The sequence below is a fragment of the Glycine max genome, chromosome 8 (genome assembly GCF_000004515.6).
Source record: "Glycine max cultivar Williams 82 chromosome 8, Glycine_max_v4.0, whole genome shotgun sequence".
Taxonomy (NCBI): domain Eukaryota; kingdom Viridiplantae; phylum Streptophyta; class Magnoliopsida; order Fabales; family Fabaceae; genus Glycine; species Glycine max.
Genome location: NC_038244.2, coordinates 6,297,608 through 6,320,752, shown reverse-complemented (window position 1 = coordinate 6,320,752; position 23,145 = coordinate 6,297,608). Strand labels below are relative to the sequence as shown.

The following is a 23,145-nucleotide window of genomic DNA, read 5'->3' as shown; positions in this document are numbered from 1 at the left end:
GTTAAAAAAAAATATTTGTATAATTTTATGAAACTTTTTGAAAGAAACTTTTTTATTGACCTAGTAAAAACTAAGTTTGACAAATTAAGCTCAACTATTTTAAATGAGTTTTAAGTTATATTTCAACAATGTTTTAAACAAAAGTTATATTCGAATAATCACACCCCATCAAATATTGCATATTTTTATGCATTAATTAATTATAATTTTTTTAAACTTTTTTTTTGTATAATATGAAATTATACTTATATTGATAGATTTTTTTTTCAAAAATATAAGTTTAATTATATTTTTTATCCCTATTTGTTTAATTTTTGACAAATTTTATCTAGACTTTTTAATTTAACGTATTTTACCCTCAACTTTTTAAAAAATTGTAAATTTTATCCTTGATATTTTACTATTAATATAACTTCAAGTATGAAAAATATAATTAAACTTAAAGTCTATGAAAAATATGCTTGCTATCAACATCATGTGATATAACAATGATATGTGTCTCACTTTCTATAGAATAATTTAAATTAATATACGTGTGATATAGTAAAAATGGATTCTACAAATACATCACCCATTGACTTTACATCAAGATTCTATTCTTGAAATTCTTTACGAAAATCCTCCCTTAAGAAGGAGAAAGAACTTCCTGTAATAATAAATTTGAAGATAAGATTTTTCATATAAGAAAGAATCAGTTGATTGTTAAATATAGCCACTATCTATGCAAGGTGTGGCAGTACTACATATAAAGTAAATAGGCAGTATATTGAAGTTGAACATAGAACAATAAAACAAGCTATAAGCAAGGAAAGGAAACTATCTCAAGAAAATCATGTTTAAATGTCACAATATTCATCCTGTTTAAAAATGAATGGTCTTTTTTAGTCTTGAACATGATGCGGCAATAATTGACTTGTATATATATGCTAACATCAAATAATGACCTCCTCAAAATTATTGCTCTGAAGCTAACAATATTCTACTATAGAATCCTGCATACATTGAAAAGTATAAAAATGCATGAAATAGAATGTATCCCATCTACTTTAGAGATGACATTACTTCCAAGGGTAAATTATTACAAAAAATCATGTCTTGTGTTTTGCTACCTTTCAAGTTAGAAACTCAAAATATACAAAGCTAGCTATGGATATGGCAGATATCTAGAAAACGGATACATGAAACTAGCTAAATTCTGATAAAATTAACATTTTCCCCAAACAATTCTAACACAAAGAATAACTAAACCTCATAAAAGATCACATGTAACCAGAATAAATAAAGAAAAAGGGAACAAATGTAGCTTCTGTACAAGAGCAAGAAGAAGGCCGCAAGAGGTTTCTTTGGTTTCATAGCATCACTTTTGCTTTGCTTTGAATTTCTTTCTTGAATTAGTCTGCCACACTGATCTCTTGATTCCTCGTCTGATTTAATCCACAGCACTAGTTTGCTGAAAAATCCATTGTAACATAGCAATTAGTTATGTAAACTATTTCAGAAGAACATTTATCTGTAACTATCAATCCGACACCCCCTCCTTCCCAAATAAACAGCACCTGAAGCCTGAGGAATAAACCTATAGACCCATTAGAACTTCGAAATTCCATCATTGTATTCAGTTCCTGGTCTAAAGTCTGAAGTCATGACATAAATATCATATCTATCAAGAACAGAATCCCACCCAACTTTTATCATCTATTTATGCTTTTTTTCCTCCACTTTTAAACAATTAAATGTTAAATTCCAATCTCTACTCACAATACAGTCTTGAGACAGTTATCACAGGGGCTAGATCCATACTTGCAGTCTCTTCTATCAAAAGATTCTCCAAAATGTTTGAGTAAAGTTTGTCTCCGGCATTCAGCCTACCCATACAAACAAGGATAAAATATAAAAAGTCTTGGGGATTAACACTTTTCTGCACTAGTCGCCAGTTTGTTACACCGTTAAAAACACGGGTGAACAATTTATGGATGATTTTTATATGAAAACTTATATCGAGAACTCATACATTATTCTTTTTAACTCCATTTTCAAAGGTATTAAACTGACCATAGATGTGAGAGAAAAAAGTAAAAAACAAATAGATGTTGAAATGTAAGGAGCTTGATTACCTTAATTTCACAGTACATAGATGTGAGCCATTGCTGTCTTAAAACTTTCCTTTTTATATCCTTGGCCATTTCTTATCATGCATACAACTCTACTAAAATCTTTCTTCTGGTGTAGAGCAATGCAAACTGAAGAAAAATTATCTCTTCCAGCCCTTCCAGATTCTTGATAATAGCTTTCGATTGATTTTGACATTGTATTGTGGATGACAAAGCGCTGAAAACATGACAATAAAAAGGAAAATTTGAGTAACAAAATCTATAAATTTAGGATACCAATAAGAATTTCTTGCTGTTAGAACTGATCCCTATATTTGAAAGTGTCTACATTTTCCCTAGCCAAGCAAGTTCTGCACTAACGTATACATATTACATTTAAGTTTACAAGGCAGTAGGTTTATACTTCCAACTTATGCACTTGGGAAGGATGGATAAGAATAAGATTATAAGATGATCACTAGGGATTTGAATAATTGTAGGAATTATCATTTTTATTTGAAATTTAGTTAACCCAATCAAGAAAAAATGGCTTGGAAAAGAACTTCCTGTGTAAAGTTCAGAGAGGTTGAGAGGAAGGTTTTTGGTAATGATGTGGCTTTACAAAAAGGCTGTCCAGGGCATTTCTTAGTCAGCAGACTGGTGATCAATAAGTATCAACTATCAAGTCATGGAATTATCTACAGAGAAGGATGAAATTTCTTTCTTGAAGTGTAAAATTCCTAAACAAAGTTGATCATGAAATTGTGAATGATAACAGCATTATTATAATTTTAAGATGTAGCACAACTTACAACATCAGGTTTGTCTATCCACATTCCAAAAGCAATAGTTGCACATACAATATGGACCTCTCCATCATTACCATTTTTTTTTTAACGGCTACTCTCTGGTGGGCAGACAAGCCAGAATGATAATACACTGTTTTGATCTTGCATTTCTCACTCAATAATTTGGAGAGCTCAACACATTCACTTTTTGAAAGGCAGTAAACAATTCCACATTGATTCCTGAAGCGATCAATTAGTAACTGTCCAAGCTGCTTTATTGGCTCCTTTGTCTTAGCAATCACTTCATATTTCAAATTTGGTCGGTCAAAGCTTCTTTCAAGAACAAGTGCATGGGGAATTCTTAAAGCCTTCAAGATGTCCTAAAAAATAAAAACCATCTAAAGGTGATTTGATATTCTGATTACCTCACGAACTGCATGCGTTGCAGTGGCAGTCAATGCCATGACAGGTACATCTGGAAAGTGTAGCTTAAGAGATCCCAATCCCTGTATCTGCCATATTTTTATGACGGATTTTTTACTTTCCGCTATGAATCGCCATCCACCATTAACAACATTGAAAGATAGCATCCTTCTTCAAGCGATGAATAAAGAATTCATCTCATCGTAGCATCAGTGTTTTTCTGTTTTCATGGTCTGGGTCAACCTTTTAGGGTTTATATATACCCTAATACCTATTCTTGCACAAGATCGTGCGTTCTTGAATAAAGAAGAACCAGACAATGCAAAACCAAACAATGTAGCCAAAAGGCAAACAATTTAAAACGAAAATTCCAAAACTATGGTTTAAAGAAACCCCCATTGATGTAAACAAAGAAATTGCCTCAAAACATTAAAAACAATTTTGGGACATCACATAAACCTATAGACCCATTATTCAGTTCCTGGTCTATAGTCTAAAGCCATCACATAAATATCAAGAACAGAATCCCACCCAACTTTTATCATCTATTTACCCTTTTTCCCTCCACTTTTGAACAATTAAATGTTAAATTCCAATTTCTCAATGGATGCAAAACTCCATCAAAAGAAATAGAGTATTCTCAAAGAACCACCCTAAGCTTCCCAGCATTTGAAACAATACAAACACTTGCAATATGCAACCCAGAGAAAATGACGGCAGAATCATAAGAAAAAATGAATACAGAAAAATAAGGAGGCTTTACCCACCAATTTCGTCAAACTCCCCCACTTTCCTGCCAAGCAGCAGAAAATAAATTGAATATTCCATAACCGGGCAAATAAGAGACAACTCAATAGCAAGGAAAATGAGTGATTGCTTACCATTTTATTGTTAAATTTTGCCATTGCTCTATCAAATTCTATACGTTTTTCTGAGGCTATATCATAGTATTTAACCTTCTCCTGTCAGATACAAGTGCTGTTAACTTAGAACTCGGCCAAAATATTTTTTCTATTTGCTAAGACCTAAACGAATAAACTATATGCAAACTTCATGCTCCATTTTGCCAAGTAATCAAACAGGAAACAAACTTCAAAAACTAGTTCTATATTGATTTTGAATGAACATCAGCAAATGAGCATGGCCGCTAATAAAAACTTTAGGAGAAACACACCACAAAAGGTAGATTTTGTAGTTGAGGGAGTCCAAGGCTCTATAAAACCCCACACTATCTTGTCCTTCCAACAAGAACAACAAAACTTTATCCCACTAGATGAGGTCAGCTACATGGATGTCATCCAGATTGTTTAAAGACCAAAGTTTCATCGATGTTATCTACCATAAAATCCGCCGTGATTTAACAATGCAAGAAACTGAAGATAATTACATATATATCTTTTTTGGTGATCAATTCTGAGTATACCATTTTTCTAAAACAGAAGAACAAAGCTAAATTTCATGTACCCAATAAGATAATTTAATACTATAGTCTGAACCATAGTATCTTAATCTAATTCTGCATTAAATCTCAGTTCACCCCAGAATTCTAATCAGAGGACACAGTTCTGCTACTTCGGTATTACATCTATATGCTAAAAGGAAGAAAATGAGAAATAAAGGGATGAGCACCTGTATATCAGTAAATATATCAGTTACCATTATTAGTATCTCAGCTTAGAAATGAAAAAGTAGTTACAATTAATTCCAACTGCTTCAAATATAACAAAAATGTTCTTCCTCACATGCTTAATTTACTCAGTTTTCAGCCATCAGACATCACAATCATAATAATAATAAAAAAGGAAAGGCTACAAAAGAAAACTAACCTCATTAGTCATTGATATCCACTTCTTTCCAGATGCATTGCCAATCTGAATGAACAAAGGGCGGAATAAAACAAAAAAATAAATAAATTATATTAATTTGCAAATGATAATAATAGAGCTGATAGTTTCACAAAAGAAGAGAGGTATAAAAACTTCTCACTAACTCTTAAAACAACAGGCAAATTTTAAAAATTGATGCTTAAGTTTGTATTGGCTTTTAAGAAATTTATAATTTGTAAATGATTAGTTGTGCAACAATCCTTCTTCTTGAGCAATTAAAAGTATAAAATAAATTAGAAGAAATTATAATAAAATGGATTCTACACAAACATCACACCTTGACTTTACACCTAAATTCTGCTCTTGAAATTCTTTATCAAAATCCTCCCTTAAGAATGAAAAAGAACTTACAGTAAACATAATAAATTTGAAGATAAGACTTTCCATATAAGAAAGATGCAGTTGGCTTTTAAATATAGCCACAATGAAAGATTCATTGGCAGTGCTACATGTAAAGTAAATAGCAGTATATTGAAGTTGAACATGGAACAATAAATCAAGCCAGAAGCAAGGAAAGGAAACTATCACAAGAAAATCATGTTTAAATGTCACAACAATTAAAGATGAATGGCCTTTTTTAGTGTTCAACATGATTCGGTGAATGTCAATGCTGTTAAATACCGGCCAAGGCAGCGCCATGGCAGAATGGCGGGACGGACTTTTTGCCAACCGCCTCAGGAAATTTATGAAGGAAAGCCCGCCATGGCGGCACAATGGCGTGTTTATATGGCGGAATTTTGACCTTCCACAGTGTTTTGCCATTCGCCATTAATCACTAAATTATATATTTTTATAAATGACATAAAAACTAAGTCAGTATTGAATTTTCCGATGATGTTTTGCCATTCGCCATTAATCACTAAATTATATATTTTTATAAATGACATAAAAACTAAGTCAGTATTTTTTTTCCGATGATGAATATGTAATTCAGACAAACTAATGAATATAAAATTTATCTTGCACCCACATTAAGTAACAACTCAAGCATATAATGTGAATAAGGGTCATTAAGCTTAAATAAGTATCATGTATTTTCCCAATATTGAATACAAAAGAAAGTCATCTTTCAGTCACATTAAGGTTAAACTAAAAAACACCATTCAATTTAGGATCTTTTAGTCACATTAAAGTTAAACTCAAAAAGATCATTCAATTTAGGATCGATGAGCATAAAAAAAACACCATCTTTTTTTTCTGATGTTGAAAAATAAATTCAACTTGCAACTGGATTAAGTGACAACTCAAATAGTTTGTTTTATGATAATTAAGAATTCATCTCATCGTAGCATCAGTGTTTTTATGTTTTCATGGTCAGGGTCAACCTTTTAGGGTTTATATATACCCTAATACCTATTCTTGTGCGTTCTTGAATAAAGAAGAACCAAACAATGCAAAACCAAACAATGTAGCCAAAAGGCAAACAATTTAAAACGAAATTTCCAAAACTATGGTTTAAAGAAACCCCCATTGATGTAAACAAAGAAATTGCCTCAAAACATTAAAAACAATTTTGGGACAAAGGGCGTTTGCTTGAGGAAACACACCAGTTAGGTTAAGTCAAATCAACACTGAAAAAAATTTCGCAAAAGAAAAAATACACACTTAACAAAATAAGATCAAGAAAGAAAGAGATGTGGCAGTGATAATTTTACCTTGAGACCTCTAAGTCATCCTCAATTTTCTTGTGTAATTGTTCCATTTGTGCTTGATCGATTTCTTGCATTGCCGGAAACAAAATCAAAAGATATACTATCTGTTTTTAACTCTAGCAAGAATACCAGATTAGGAAAAAGATATACTATCCGTTTTTAACTGAAGCAAGACTTGCTAAGTGAGTTGCATTCCAGGTCCTAGGGATTACCCTTCAGAACATATCTGGTTGCGGAAAGTAGACAATTCCTCCTGTTGCTCTCGCTCTGAGTTCGTGCAAATCTTGTACAAGATGATGCGTTCTTGAATAAAGAAGAACCAGACAATGTAAAACCAAACAATGTAGCCAATAGGCAAACAATTTAAAACGAAAATTCCAAAACTATTGTTTAAAGAAACCCCATTGATGTAGCAAACAAAGAAATTGCCTCAAAACATTAAACACGATTTTGGGTTACGTCAAATCAACTCTGAAAAAAAATTCGCAAAAGAAAGAATACACACTTAATTTCAGGTGAGTGACATTGCTAAATTTAGGTGTGGCATTGATAAAGGCCCCAAAGATCACAAAATGAGATCAAGAGAGAAAGAAAGAGATGTGGCATTGATAAAGGCCCCAAAGATCACAAAAAAGAGAAATTCAGGTGAGTGACACCGCTAAATTTAGCATCGCAGAGTTTAAAAAGAAATTGACTAGACTCACCTTTATCGTAGTCCAGTCAAGAGTTTAAAAAGACGGTGTGTTATAAAGGCTGTCGCTAACGTTAAGCGGCTATTTAAGTGAATTCCATTTAAAATTACTTATTTTAATCAAATTAGTAATTCAGTTATATTTGATAAATTTTAATTGAAGAAAGAGATTTATAGTAGTAATAAGCACTTTTTTATTATTTACTATTTAAAATGTTTGTTATATAGATAAAAATAAAGTAAAATAAAAAAATATAATATTTATTGTAATGCTTATAGTAATAAAAAGTAGATGGAAATTTTAAGTATTTAATTGTATTAAGACACGATGATGAATCATATTTTTTCACAATATACATCTAGGAAAAAATTCTCTCAAATGATTTTAGCACTTAATAAGATCCTAACTCCATTAAATTTTATTCATTTTATTAGTAAGTTTTTATTGTAAAGTTAAGGTTTAAATGAAGTAATCAGGACATGTTCAATTCCCTAGGATCAGCCTAGGATTGAGCTAAATATCTTTTTATTTTTATTTTTAAAATATTTTTTAATATGTCCACACTGGTTTGTACTAGTTTTGGGGATTATTTGACTGATTCTCAACAACAAGTTTTATTGAGTAAACAAACTAGAAATCAAACTGATTTCCAATCAAATCGATCAGTTTTATTTAATTTTAAAATAATTATAATTCAAACAACTTTAGGTTTGTCAATAAAAAAGTTACTATTAATTTTTATTAATTAAGCCAAAAAAACTAAATGTATGGACAAAAAAATCTTATATTTCTACAAAAAGTCTAACAATATAACTTATTTTAAATAAATAAAAAAGTTTGAGTGATCTTTGGTTCAAGATTTTCTTCTTCTAGTCTGTCACACCTAACATGTTGTGCTCTATTATTAGTGCGAAGTGTGACAGTTGAGATAAAAAAAAAAAAAAAGTAGTGTAAAAGTGATCAGATACAATAGAATGCGATTTCCAATAATTTAAAAGAAATTGGTGACTCGTCTTTTTGTTATTGTGCTATTATGACTTGATTTAAATCGACACAATTGAGTCAATAAGTGTTCAAGTGCCGACGAGAAGTCAAGTTATTTGTGCAACATATGTACTCATATGTTGATTGTTGACAATAACTGTTTATTGTTTCATGCTTATGTCAGTTTTGTGACTCAATCCACTAACAAGGAATAACCTTTAATTCCTCTCACATTCTCCCGTTCTGTCCTAGACAGTAGACATCATTGTTCTTCTCCACTATGATTTATTTATATATCATTACATAAGTAGTTTCCATCTTTTTAAATAAATTCTCATATTTGAGTACTCTAAATGGAAAAAGTGTGTTTCAGTTGTGTTGTGATCAAGTTCTAGTTGAGTTGAGGTTGAGTTTTGACTAAGTTTTGGTTGAGTTTCGATTGATTTGTGATTGAGTTTCGGTTAAGTTCCAACTGAGTTGTGGCCGAACGAAATCTCTGATCATCGTGCATGATCATGGGGATCTTATGTACCATCATATCTTTAAATATTCAACGACTTTCAAGTTATGGGTAGAGGTATGTCCATGATGCCATCAACAAACGGGTACAAGTGAATGACATCATTGTGGATATTGAGGGACTTAAGTCTGGAGTGGATTGAGGTTTCCTCCTGATTACCGTAGGAGGACAACTAAGTATGATTTTTTTGGTTCCTGGTTTCCGCATGTGTAGGTGCTTGAAAGGATGGATAGTGTGGTGGGGTTGGTGGTGGTGGAGGTGGATGATGGATAACAAAGCCTTGCTTTGAGGTTCACATTCTCCTCCCTTAACCATCGCATGTCCGCTTCGTGCTTTTACCTCGAGACCTTTAAATAAACCTTAATTTTCTTGCGTAATTGTTTCATCTGTCCTCTGATTTCCTGCATTGCTAATGTCTACCCGGGTGGAGCGTGTAGACAACATGGAATCGCATCTCCTTGTTGTTACCATCTTATGGCCGAAGGAAAAAATTTCCTCTCTCCCATGGTGGGCGCCAAATATTCTGATTGAGTTGTGATCGAGTTAAAATTACTATGACCAAGCGAAATCTCTTATCTACTAACTGGGTGTTGGGAAAAGTACTTGTAAAAAAGACTTTAACAATCAAGTGAATTGGATATGAGAAAACATAACTTATTCTGTTTTGTTTGGAGAAAAATCAGTCACTTTGTAGTTGTTTTCCTGGTAGTCTCGTATTTCGAGCTAAAACTCACATTCACTCATACATAGTCTGGTTTCTCTTGGATCCATAACAAGAAAGGAAAAATCAAAAAGCCAAATCCCTACAAGTTGAATATGAACCAAGAAATTAATTAAGCAACATGGAAAATGGAAGCAATGGCAAGCGTACGAAGCAGCACAACCAACAACTCTGATATTATTCCCAACCCTTCTTCTGTAACGAGCAGCACCAATTCGGTCCCCAATAATCCCCACCGCACCGCAAATCCCGTTGTCCAGTTCTCTGGAACTGTAGAGTCCTTTAACAACTACGAATTCCTTCAACAACCTCGGATCGGGCTTGCAAACTTTCAAGGGCGCCAAACAGATTGTGTTTAGCTTACCTTGCTGGAAACCAGACCGTGCCATGGTCCACTCTGGAAAACTTACAACGGATACCCAAGGCTCTATAAAACAAACTTCAAAGACTAGTTCTATATGTTAGTATAGAGCAATAAAAGAAGAGAAAGAAATAAAGGGAAGAAAGAAAAAGACACACAGTTTAACGTGGTTCAGCACACAATGTATGTGCCTACGTCCACGGCTACACTAGGAGAACTTTTTATTACTTGCACATAAAAGCTTACAAGGTGTCTCTATATATAACACTAGTGAGACACAAGTTTTTACAAACCAAGCGATGTGGGACTAAGCCCACACAAGTTTTACAGACCAAGCGATGTGGGACAAAGGAACTAAGACCACAAACTCTAACAATTCTCCCACTTAGGGTCTAAGTTCCAAACTCTAGCAGCTCCTTGTAAGCAACGAGTTCATCGACTCTTTACCTAGTGTAGCGCCTTCATCTTCAATTATCCTTGAAGGCCAACTGAGGCAATGCAAAGCCTCAGTTTGTCAGTTGTAACAGCTTTAGTCAACATATCTGCTGGATTCTCTGATCCTAAGATCTTCAATAAAGATAAGTCTCCATCATTTATCAACTCCCTGATAAAATGGTATCTTAATTGAATATGCTTGCATCTAGAATGAAAGATTGGATTCTTAGCAAGACTTATAGCACTTTGACTGTCACTAAACATTGGAGCATCATCTTGTTCTTTCCCCAATTCATTGAGAAAATTCTTTAGCCAAATCATCTCCTTAGCTGCTTCTGAGATAGCTATGTACTCGGCTTCCGTGGTTGAGAGAGCAACTCTATCTTGAAGTTTAGACTTCCAACTCACAGCAGTACCTCCCAAGGTAAAAATGTAGCCTGTGGTGCTCTTCTTGGTATCAAAATCTCCTCCCAAGTCTGCATCTGAAAATCCCTGTAAAGTGAGATTGCCTTTTCTGAAGCACAAACACATCTCTGAAGTACCCTTCAGATATCTGAGTATCCACTTTACACCTTCCCAATGCTCCTTTGCTGGATTTGATAGGAACCTACTGACAACTCCCACTGCATGTGCTATGTCAGGTCTGGTACACACCATAGCATACATCAAACTCCCAATTGCTGATGCATATGGTACTCTTGACATGTAACATTTTTCTTCATCCGTCTACAAAGATTGCTTCTTTGAAAACTTCAAATGAGATCCCAAAGGAGTATTCCTGGTCTTAGAATCTCCAAGGTAAAACCTGTCAAGCAACTTGTGTATATATTTCTCCTGAGACAGCTTCAAAATTCCTTCTGATCTGTTTCTAAGAATTCTTATACCAAGGATTTGTTTAGCTGGACCAAGATCCTTCATTTCAAAGTTTTCTGCCAACTGCTGCTTCAACCTGTTAATTTCTGCCATACTAGATCCTGCAATCAACATGTCATCAACATACACAACAAGGATAACATAACTATTAGTATATTTTTTAACATAGCAGCAATGGTCCATGTCACATCTTTTGAATCCTGAGTTGCTCATAAACTCATTAAACTTCTTGTACCACTGCCTCGGTGCTTGTTTCAAGCCATACAAACTTTTGTGAAGCTTGCATACAAGATTCTCCTTGCCTGGCACTTCAAAACCTTCTGGTTGGGTCATATAGATGTCTTCCTCTAAATCCCCATGCAAGAATGCAGTTTTAACATCTAACTGCTCCAAGTGAAGATTCTCTGCATCTACTATGCTCAGAATAACTCTGATGGTAGTCATCTTTACAACTGGAGAGAAGATCTCTGTGAAATCAATTCCTTGTTTCTGCTGAAACCCTTTCACCACAAGTCTCGCCTTGTATCTTCTTCTACCGTCAGATTCTTCCTTTAGCCTATAGACTCACCTATTCTGTAATGCCTTCTTTCCTTCTGGCAATTTAGTTAAAGACCACGTCTTATTCTTCTGAAGGGATGTCATCTCATCTTTCATCGCTAGCTCCCACTCAATAGTGTCATTCCCCTGTGTAGCCTCATTGAAACATTCTGGCTCACCAGCATCAGTTAACAACAAATAATGCAATGAAGGGGAATACCTATCTGGTGGTACTGAAATTCTGCTAGATTTTCTTGGAGGAGTTGATGGTTCTGGTTCTGACTCAACCTCTACGCCTGTACTCTGGTTTCTATTGGCTACATCACTTTCTGAGATTTCTTCAAGTGTTGCTTTCTCAGAAATTTCTGACAGTTTACCTGCACATGTAGATTCTGCAGAAAATTTGTCCTTATAAAATAAGTTCTCATTAAAAGTAACATTTCTGCTTCTGATAACTTTCTTGGTTTGGTCATCCCAAAACCTGTAGCCATACATGTCAGATCCATAACCAATAAAATAACACTTCCTTGCCTTCGGATCCAATTTATCTCTACTATTAGAGTCTGTCAGTATATATGAAACACAACCAAAAATTCTCAAATGTGAAAGTTTTACCTCCTTTCCAGACCATACTTCTTCAGACAACTGATAATTCAAAGGAACTAATGGTCCTCTATTGATGAGATATGCTGCTGTGTTTATTGCTTCTGCCCAGAATGCTTTAGGCAAGCCAGATTGGATCCGCATACACCTTGCTCTCTCATTCAAGGTTCTATTCATCCTTTCTGCAACACCGTTTTGCTCAGGTGTTCCTGGTATTGTCTTGATCATTCTGATCCCATGTTCTGAACAGAAGTCTTTAAACTCCTGACTATCATACTCCCCACCATTGTCAGATTTCAGACTTTTAACCTTTAGACCTGTCTGATTTTCAACTTTTTTTTTCCACCTTTTAAACACAGAAAACACATCAGATTTATTTTTAAGAAAATAAACCCATACCTTTCTGGTAGAGTCGTCGATAAAGGTGACATAATAGCGTGAGTTTCCAACAGATTTCACTGGGGCTGGCCCCTAAACATCTGTGTGCACCAATTCTAGCTTTTCAGCTTTCAGAGTCTTCCCTGTCCTTGAGAAACTGACCTTTTTCTGCTTTCCAAGGATACAATGTTCACAAGCACCAACATCAACATGCTTGAGGCTTGATAGCTTACCCTTTGCCTCCATAAGCTTCATTCCTTTTTCACTCATATGTCCAAGTCTTTGATGCCACATGGTTGAATTATTGACAGCCTCAGTAACTGCTACCATATCCTCATCTGCAATCATGTAAAGAGATCCTCGCTTCTTTCCACGAGCCACAATGAGATTGCCTTTTGTTACCTTCCAAGCTCCATCTCCAAAAGTGGTGTGATGTCCCTCATCATCCAACTGCCCTATAGATATTAAATTTCTCTTTAAGGCAGGAATATGTCTGACATTGTGCAATGTCCATAGGGATCCACTGGAGGTCTTGATGTTGATATCACCTCTTCCGACAATGTCAAGAGATTTTCCATCTGCAAGGTAAACTTTTCCAAATCTTCCAGAAACATAGTTAGACAATAAATCTTTAGAGGGAGTAGTGTGGAACGACGCACCTGAGTCCATGATCCATGAATCAACAGGACTATCCAAACTGCAAATTAATGCATCATCAAGTTCATCAGTTGCTGCATTTGCGGATTCATCATCATCGCGCTTCTTGTTTTTGTGCGACTTGTTCTTCTTTGGTGCCTTGCACTGATTGCTAAAGTGACCTCTCTTGTCACAATTCCAACAAGTAACGTCACTTTGAAATTTTCTCTGACCTTTCCCTCTTGACTTTGATCTGCCTCGACCATTCTGACCCTTCTGGGTAGTCCTTCCCCTGCCTTCAGTATTCAATGCTGAATTGGAAACATGACTGGAAGATTCTCCTGAATCTCTCTTGCGAACATCTTCGCTCAAGATCAAGTCACGGATGTCACTAAGCTTTAATGTGTTCTCCCTTGTAGAACTACTAACTGCAGTAACAGTTGCAGCCCAACTATCCGGTAGTGATGACAATAGAATCAATGCCTTCACCTCATCCTCAAATTTAATCTGCACAGATTCCAATTGGGCTAGAATAGTATTAAACTCATTAATATGATCAGTTACAGAGATACCTTCTCCCATCTTGAGGTTGAACAACCGGCGCATCAAGTATACTTTGTTGGCTGTTGACGGCTTCTCGTACATATCTGATAATGCCTTCATTAAGCCTGCAGTAGTCTTCTCGTTCACGATGTTGAACGCGACGTTCTTGGCTAATGTCAATCTAATCACGCCAAGAGCCTGTCGATCTAGCAAGTTCCATTCTTCTTGCTTCATGCTGATACAGCTTCTTCTGATATAGATAATCTTCTATCTGCATCTTCCAAAAGCTGAAATCTCTGCCATCGAACTTCTCGATCTTCACCTTCCCCTCTTCTAATGCCATTGCTCCCACTGCCTCCTCTAAACTGAGAAGACTCCCACTAATTCCTTTAAACTAAGGAAATCCCGTGGAGTAACCAAAAGCTCTGATACCAGTTGTTAGTATAGAGCAATAAAAGAAGAGAAAGAAATAAAGGGAAGAAAGAAAAAGACACACAGTTTAACGTGGTTCAGCACACAATGTATGTGGCTACGTCCACGGCTACACTAGGAGAACTTTTTATTACTTGCACATAAAAGCTTACAAGGTGTCTCTATATATAACACTAGATCTTCACCTTCCCCTCTTCTAATGCCATTGCTCCCACTGCCTCCTCTAAACTGAGAAGACTCCCACTAATTCCTTTAAACTAAGACCACAAACTCTAACACTATATTGATTTGGATGAAGATAAGCAAATGTAGGTGTTGTAGTTGGGGAACCCAAGGCTCTATAAAACCCCACACTATCTCATCCTTGCAACAACAGCAACAAAGCCTTGTCCTAATCGATGAGGTCAGCTACATGGATTACATGATGCCATTCAGATCGATTAAAGACCAAAGTTTCATCGATGTTATCTACCATAAAATCTGCTCTGCCATTTTGCCATGGCACCGCCATTTAACAATGCAAGAAGCTAGAGGTGATTTCGTGTTTTTTTTTTTTGGTGATCAATTCCGAATACCATTTTTCTAAAACTGAAGAACCGAGCTAAATTTCATGTACCCAATTGAAGATTATAGTCTGTACCATAGTATCTTAATCTAATTATGCATTAAAGCTGAGTTCACCCCAAAATTCTAATTAGAGGACGCAAGGAGAGGCTGCAAAAGAAAACTAACCTCATAAGTCATTGTTTTCCACTTCTCTCCACACGCCTTGCCAATCTGAATGAACAAAGGGAAGAATAAAACACAAAAGAATTATATTAATTTTCAAATGATAATGATAGAGAAGTATAAAAACTTCTCACTAACTCTTAAAACAGGCAAAATTTAAAAATTGATGACTAACTTTTATGTTGCATTGGCTTTTAAGAAATTTAAAATTTGTAAATGATCAATTATGGAACAATCTTGAAATTCTTGAGCAATTAAAAATATAAAATAAATTAGAAGAAATACTAATAGAATAGATTCTACACATACATCATACATTGACTTTATATCTGGATTCTGCTCTTGAAATTCTTTACGAAAATCCTCCCTTAAGAAAGAAAAAGAACTTCCAGTAAACCTAATAATTTTGAAGATAAGACTTTCCATATAAGAAAGAAGCAGTTTGTTGTTAAATTATGGCCACTATGCAAGGTTCAGTGGCAGTGCTACATATAAACTATAAAGTAAATAGCAGTATATTGAAGTTGATCATAGAACAATAAAAAAAGCTAGAAGCATTGAAAGGAAACTATCACAAGAAAATCATGTTTAGATGAGTGGTTTTTTTTTTTCTCTTGAACATGATGTGGTGATTCATTCAAAATTGACTTGTATATATGCTAACATCAAATAATCACCTCCTCAACATTATGCCTCTAAAGCTAAATATATTCTACTATCAAATCCTGCATATATTGAAAAGTAAAATTGCATTAAATAGAATGAAATGAATCCCATCTGCTTTTGAGATGACATTACCTCCAAAGGCAAATTATTACAAGGATCAGTCAGATGGCAAAAGAAAGTAAGCATATAACATCAGTCACAGGTTGTTCATTCTAATAAAGAACCGCTAATATTTTGCTACCTTCCAAGAGAGCTTAATATATCAGAAACTCAGAATATACAAAGCTAGAAATGGATATGGCAGATATCTAGAAACACAAACAATTCTAACACATGAGAAACACAAAGATTAGCTAACACCTCATAAAAGATTACATGTAACCAGCATAAATAAAGAAAAAAGGGGGAAGAAAGCTGACGGAGATTTCTTGGGTTTCATAGCATCAAACATTTGTTTGTTCTTCTTTTGCTTTGCTTTGGGTTTCTTTCTTGAATTAGTCTGCCACTCTGATCTCTTGATTCCCTCGTTTGATTCAATCCTCAGCACTAGTTTGCTGAAAAATCCATTGTAACATAGTAATTAATTATGTAAACTGTTTTAGAATAACATATTTATTTGTAACTATCAATCTGACACCACCTCCTTCCCAAAAAAACAACATCTGAAGCCAGAGTAAACCTATAGACCCATTGTAATTAAGTCCTTTAACTTACATTTTTTTTTAATTAGGTTCTACCATATTTTTATTAGGGTTTTGTAAAAGAATTAATTTTTAATAGTTAAACTTGAGTATTGAGTAGTCACCTGTATTATAAATTAGTATTTCTAAATTTTCAATAAGATCAAGGAGGCTCTAACAAAATGTATTCACGGACTCGATTAAAAAGATTTAAAAATGTGTTTGTTCAAGAACTCAATTAAAAAAAATTAAAAGTTTAGGGATTTAATTAAAAACTTAATAAATACAAGGACTTAATTAAAATTCTTCAATAATTTTTTTGTGCATAAGTAGATTTTTAGTGTTTATAGAGACAAGTAGATACTTTCATGACAATAGAGATCATTGTAATAGTTAAAAAAAATTATTTGTATAATATTATGAAACTTTTTTGAAATAAACTGTTTTATTGACAAGGTAAAAACTAAGTTTTAAAATTAAACTCAACTATTTTAAATGAGTTTTAAGTTATATTTCCATAATCACACCCCATCAAATATTGTATATTTTTATGCATTAATTAATGAATTTTTTAAAACTTATTTTTTGTATTATATGAAATTATACTTATATTGATAGATATTTTTTTGTTAAAAAATATAGGTTTAATTACACCTTTTATATCTAACTTTTTAATTTTGGGTGAATTTCATCCTAATTTTTTAATTTGATGTATTTTACCCTCAACTTTTAAGAATCTTGTAAATTTTATCCTATGATATTTTACTACTAACATAATTAAACTTTTTACCGATGACTCATTATTTTAGACAAATTTTATCCCAATATTTTAATTTTTAGTGAATTTTATCCCTAATCTTTTAGACAAGTTTTACACTCAACTTTTGTGTTTATTAATGAATAGATGACAGAATAAAATTTACAAAATTCTAAAAAGTTAAGTAAAACATGTTAAATTAAAAAATTATGAATAAAATTTCGTCAAAAATTAAAAAATTGATAGTAAAAAAATACAATTAAACTAAAAATATATGAAAACTATGTGTGCTACCAACATCATGTGATACAATGAGGATATGTGTCTCAGTTTCTATAAAATAGTTTAAATTAGGATGAAATTCTACAAATACATCACCCATTGACTTTACATCAAGATTCTACTCTTGAAATTCTTTATGAAAATCTTCCCTTCAGAACGAAAAAGAACTTCCTGTAAATAATAAATTTGAGGATAAGACTTTTCATACAAGAAAGAAGCCGTTGGTAGTTAAATATAGCCACTATGCAAGGTTCAGTGGCAGTACTACATATAAAGTAAATAGGCAATATATTGAAGTTGAACATAGAACAATAAAACAAGCTATAAGCAAGGAAAGGAAACTATCACAAGAAAATCATGTATAAATGTCACAATAATCATCCTGTTTAAAAATGAATGGTCTCTTGAACATGATTCGGCAATGCATTTAAAATTGACTTGTATATATATGCTAACATCAAATAATGACCTCCTCAAAATTATTGCTCTGAAGCTAACAATATTCTACTATAGAATCCTGCATACATTGAAAAGTATAAAAATGCATGAAATAGAATGTATCCCATCTACTTTAGAGATGACATTACTTCCAAGGGTAAATTATTACAAAAAATCATGTCTTGTGTTTTGCTACCTTTCAAGTTAGAAACTCAAAATATACAAAGCTAGCTATGGATATGGCAGATATCTAGAAAACGGATACATGAAACTAGCTAAATTCTGATAAAATTAACATTTTCCCCAAACAATTCTAACACAAAGAATAACTAAACCTCATAAAAGATCACATGTAACCAGAATAAATAAAGAAAAAGGGAACAAATGTAGCTTCTGTACAAGAGCAAGAAGAAGGCCGCAAGAGGTTTCTTTGGTTTCATAGCATCACTTTTGCTTTGCTTTGAATTTCTTTCTTGAATTAGTCTGCCACACTGATCTCTTGATTCCTCGTCTGATTTAATCCACAGCACTAGTTTGCTGAAAAATCCATTGTAACATAGCAATTAGTTATGTAAACTATTTCAGAAGAACATTTATCTGTAACTATCAATCCGACACCCCCTCCTTCCCAAATAAACAGCACCTGAAGCCTGAGGAATAAACCTATAGACCCATTAGAACTTCGAAATTCCATCATTGTATTCAGTTCCTGGTCTAAAGTCTGAAGTCATGACATAAATATCATATCTATCAAGAACAGAATCCCACCCAACTTTTATCATCTATTTATGCTTTTTTTCCTCCACTTTTAAACAATTAAATGTTAAATTCCAATCTCTACTCACAATACAGTCTTGAGACAGTTATCACAGGGGCTAGATCCATACTTGCAGTCTCTTCTATCAAAAGATTCTCCAAAATGTTTGAGTAAAGTTTGTCTCCGGCATTCAGCCTACCCATACAAACAAGGATAAAATATAAAAAGTCTTGGGGATTAACACTTTTCTGCACTAGTCGCCAGTTTGTTACACCGTTAAAAACACGGGTGAACAATTTATGGATGATTTTTATATGAAAACTTATATCGAGAACTCATACATTATTCTTTTTAACTCCATTTTCAAAGGTATTAAACTGACCATAGATGTGAGAGAAAAAAGTAAAAAACAAATAGATGTTGAAATGTAAGGAGCTTGATTACCTTAATTTCACAGTACATAGATGTGAGCCATTGCTGTCTTAAAACTTTCCTTTTTATATCCTTGGCCATTTCTTATCATGCATACAACTCTACTAAAATCTTTCTTCTGGTGTAGAGCAATGCAAACTGAAGAAAAATTATCTCTTCCAGCCCTTCCAGATTCTTGATAATAGCTTTCAATTGATTTTGACATTGTATTGTGGATGACAAAGCGCTGAAAACATGACAATAAAAAGGAAAATTTGAGTAACAAAATCTATAAATTTAGGATACCAATAAGAATTTCTTGCTGTTAGAACTGATCCCTATATTTGAAAGTGTCTACATTTTCCCTAGCCAAGCAAGTTCTGCACTAACGTATACATATTACATTTAAGTTTACAAGGCAGTAGGTTTATACTTCCAACTTATGCACTTGGGAAGGATGGATAAGAATAAGATTATAAGATGATCACTAGGGATTTGAATAATTGTAGGAATTATCATTTTTATTTGAAATTTAGTTAACCCAATCAAGAAAAAATGGCTTGGAAAAGAACTTCCTGTGTAAAGTTCAGAGAGGTTGAGAGGAAGGTTTTTGGTAATGATGTGGCTTTACAAAAAGGCTGTCCAGGGCATTTCTTAGTCAGCAGACTGGTGATCAATAAGTATCAACTATCAAGTCATGGAATTATCTACAGAGAAGGATGAAATTTCTTTCTTGAAGTGTAAAATTCCTAAACAAAGTTGATCATGAAATTGTGAATGATAACAGCATTATTATAATTTTAAGATGTAGCACAACTTACAACATCAGGTTTGTCTATCCACATTCCAAAAGCAATAGTTGCACATACAATATGGACCTCTCCATCATTACCATTTTTTTTTTAACGGCTACTCTCTGGTGGGCAGACAAGCCAGAATGATAATACACTGTTTTGATCTTGCATTTCTCACTCAATAATTTGGAGAGCTCAACACATTCACTTTTTGAAAGGCAGTAAACAATTCCACATTGATTCCTGAAGCGATCAATTAGTAACTGTCCAAGCTGCTTTATTGGCTCCTTTGTCTTAGCAATCACTTCATATTTCAAATTTGGTCGGTCAAAGCTTCTTTCAAGAACAAGTGCATGGGGAATTCTTAAAGCCTTCAAGATGTCCTAAAAAATAAAAACCATCTAAAGGTGATTTGATATTCTGATTACCTCACGAACTGCATGCCTTGCAGTGGCAGTCAATGCCATGACAGGTACATCTGGAAAGTGTAGCTTAAGAGATCCCAATCCCTGTATCTGCCATATTTTTATGACGGATTTTTTACTTTCCGCTATGAATCGCCATCCACCATTAACAACATTGAAAGATAGCATCCTTCTTCAAGCGATGAATAAAGAATTCATCTCATCGTAGCATCAGTGTTTTTCTGTTTTCATGGTCTGGGCCAACCTTTTAGGATTTATATATACCCCAATACCTATTCTTGCACAAGATCGTGCGTTCTTGAATAAAGAAGAACCAGACAATGCAAAACCAAACAATGTAGCCAAAAGGCAAACAATTTAAAACGAAAATTCCAAAACTATGGTTTAAAGAAACCCCCATTGATGTAAACAAAGAAATTGCCTCAAAACATTAAAAACAATTTTGGGACAAAGGGCGTTTGCTTGAGGAAACACACCAGTTAAGTCAAATCAACTCGGAAAAAAAATTCGCAAAAGAAAGAATACACACTTAATAAAATAAGATCAAGAAAGAAAGAAAGAGATGTGGCAGTGATAATTTTACCTTGAGACCTCTAAGTCATCCTCAATTTTCTTGTGTAATTGTTCCATTTGTGCTTGATGGATTTCTTGCATTGCCAATGTCTCCGCACCGTGTGGAGCGTTTAGACGACTTGGGATCGCATCTCCTTGTTGCTACCATCTTATGGCTAAAGAAAAATCGTGCTGATTCTGATTTGGCAAGCTGTGCCATTCAGTCTCTTTGGGCTCTAATGAAGAAAATATATAGTTTTTTGGGCTCTTATGTGTGAAACCCTATTTAGAAATGAACCTTGCGATTTTATTATAGTGTCAGGTCCTAAAAGTGGCGTGTTTCTAAATCTCTGAAAAGAAAGGCTCTATTTTATTTTGGTAGCTGTAGATATCCCCTGGCCTATATAGATTAATCTTGGTGGTGTGTACACTTGTCCTGTGAATTGGTAACTCTACATGGGTTTCAGGGTTTGCTTGCATCCTTTGTAATACAATTTGGATATAAAAAATAAATTGCTACTAGCTCATTATTTAATATTTATGGGAAAAAAGTTGTTAATTAATTAATTAATTAATCATATATATTTATAAATTTTAAGTTAAACAACCCTATTCAGTGAAATTGATACGCAAGTGAGTACAAAAAATGGAAATACATAACATAGCCATATTTGGTGGGATTCATTTAAAAGTTGTTTACAAAGGAAACTGCGTATTATCCCACTTTTATTCTTTCAAATAATCATATTTTTGCAACTTGTCGAACAAACTCTTTTTAGTAAAGAGTTTTGTCTTATCATTAAAATTACAGAAACCATGATTTTCCTTTATCTACAGTTCATTTTTATATAATCATGCGCATAAAAAATTGACAGAATAAATTGTTATCTGGGATGGATAATGATTTTTTTGTTATTTCGTAAAATTATGCTCCATGTACCATCTACCTTCTTTTACTTCAACACTAAATATAATAAAACATATCAATTTTCTTTTTCTCTATATTATAAGCTGTTAAATTTTACTCAATTGAAATTAATTAATTAATTCAAAATAAATATTATGAATTAAGAAAAAAAGAGTAAAGACAATTTTTCTTTTCTATTTAAGTTCACGCACTTGATTTAATTTTAATTAGTAATGGACTAATGGTTAAAATCATAGATGGCGATTCTCTGCATTTTTTGAACTGCAAAAGATATCTGGCCTTTATTAAAATAAGTTGTTTTTTAAATCAAAATTAAACAGGAAATGAAAAGGTGCATCGTGACTAGTTGTTTGTGAGTTTGAGAGTTAAGGTTTGTAATATTAATTTTGAATGAGATTAATTTTTAAATGATGAGATTTATGTATTAATTTTTTATATTAAAAAAGCAAGTTTATAGTAAAATTTGTGGGGGATTGGTTAAAGAAAATTACCGGGGAAATGAAAACATGCATATCATCATTATCATGACAATTTTTGTGAGTTTGAGCGAATGTTTTTGAAAATGAATTTTGAATTAAATTGATTAACAGTAAAACTTGATATAGAAATTTCAATTTAACGTAAAAATTACCTAAAGCTGTATCAACTAAATTTCTCAAAGTAAAATCAAATTAAATTTGTAAACATTAACCCTCTTTTTTTTAAATGCAAGGTAAACATTTTACCTAAAATCAAATTAAGAATTAGTATTTTAATGTGGGTCTGGATGTAAACTCAAACACACACTCGCAAGTCACAACTCTAGATTCTAGAGGATCCTCATCCAACCTAAAAGCATTATATATATATATATATATATATATATATAAAGGTATTACATGATATATAAAATTTGCCACTTGAGAGATTAATTTGCTGGATCGTGATAGGTTCAACCCAGTCCACACGTCTGAATTCAATATCACGACTTCACATTTAAAATATTTGCCATTATCTATTAGCAACTTGCTTTGTTTGGCTTCATCACACAACTTGTTGCAAACCGCGTTTACCGATATGCATTCTCACTTTTTGCTTCTCATGGCCGACTCTGCTAGCAGCTTTTGTAATACACATCATTTGCTCTACTAGTCACGCTCAACTCCTTAATATATTAATACATTAAAGATGTT

At 33.4% G+C, this 23,145-nt stretch overlaps 1 protein-coding gene across 14 annotated transcripts; it reads right to left on the bottom strand.

Moving 5' to 3' along the window:
* Positions 1–1,035: 1,035 nt before the first annotated feature.
* Positions 1,036–21,488, bottom strand: LOC100807979 (ATP-dependent DNA helicase Q-like 1). Of its 14 annotated transcripts, none has more exons than XM_041018082.1 (14): positions 19,308–21,488; positions 18,952–19,058; positions 18,506–18,643; positions 16,369–16,503; positions 15,593–15,650; positions 15,287–15,331; positions 7,052–7,142; positions 6,843–6,906; positions 5,128–5,172; positions 4,183–4,263; positions 2,903–4,094; positions 2,115–2,328; positions 1,759–1,865; positions 1,036–1,450 (listed from the first exon to the last, which is right to left on the bottom strand). In XM_041018082.1, the coding sequence occupies exons 1-9, from the start codon at positions 19,374–19,376 to the stop codon at positions 5,136–5,138; spliced, it is 744 nt and encodes a 247-aa protein (XP_040874016.1). In that variant the 5' UTR covers positions 19,377–21,488; the 3' UTR covers positions 1,036–1,450; positions 1,759–1,865; positions 2,115–2,328; positions 2,903–4,094; positions 4,183–4,263; positions 5,128–5,135. The 14 variants fall into 14 exon arrangements, with proteins under 14 accessions (XP_040874016.1, XP_040874011.1, XP_040874013.1 ...); XM_041018077.1 differs by having other exon boundaries at positions 1,801–1,865; positions 2,974–4,094; XM_041018079.1 differs by lacking the exon at positions 1,759–1,865 and having other exon boundaries at positions 2,903–3,179; positions 3,304–4,094.
* Positions 21,489–23,145: the final 1,657 nt, after the last annotated feature.

Coding starts and splice junctions, on each gene's coding strand:
- LOC100807979 (XM_041018082.1), bottom strand. CDS start 19,376: ATGGCCAAGGATATAAAAAGGAAAGTTTTAAGACAGCAATGGCTCACA. Junction 16,504..18,505: donor GCGGCCTTCTTCTTGCTCTT/GTACAGAAGCTA, acceptor TGGATTTTTCAG/CAAACTAGTGCTGAGGATTG. Junction 15,651..16,368: donor ATGAAACCCAAGAAATCTCC/GTCAGCTTTCTT, acceptor TTCTTTCTTAAG/GGAGGATTTTCGTAAAGAAT.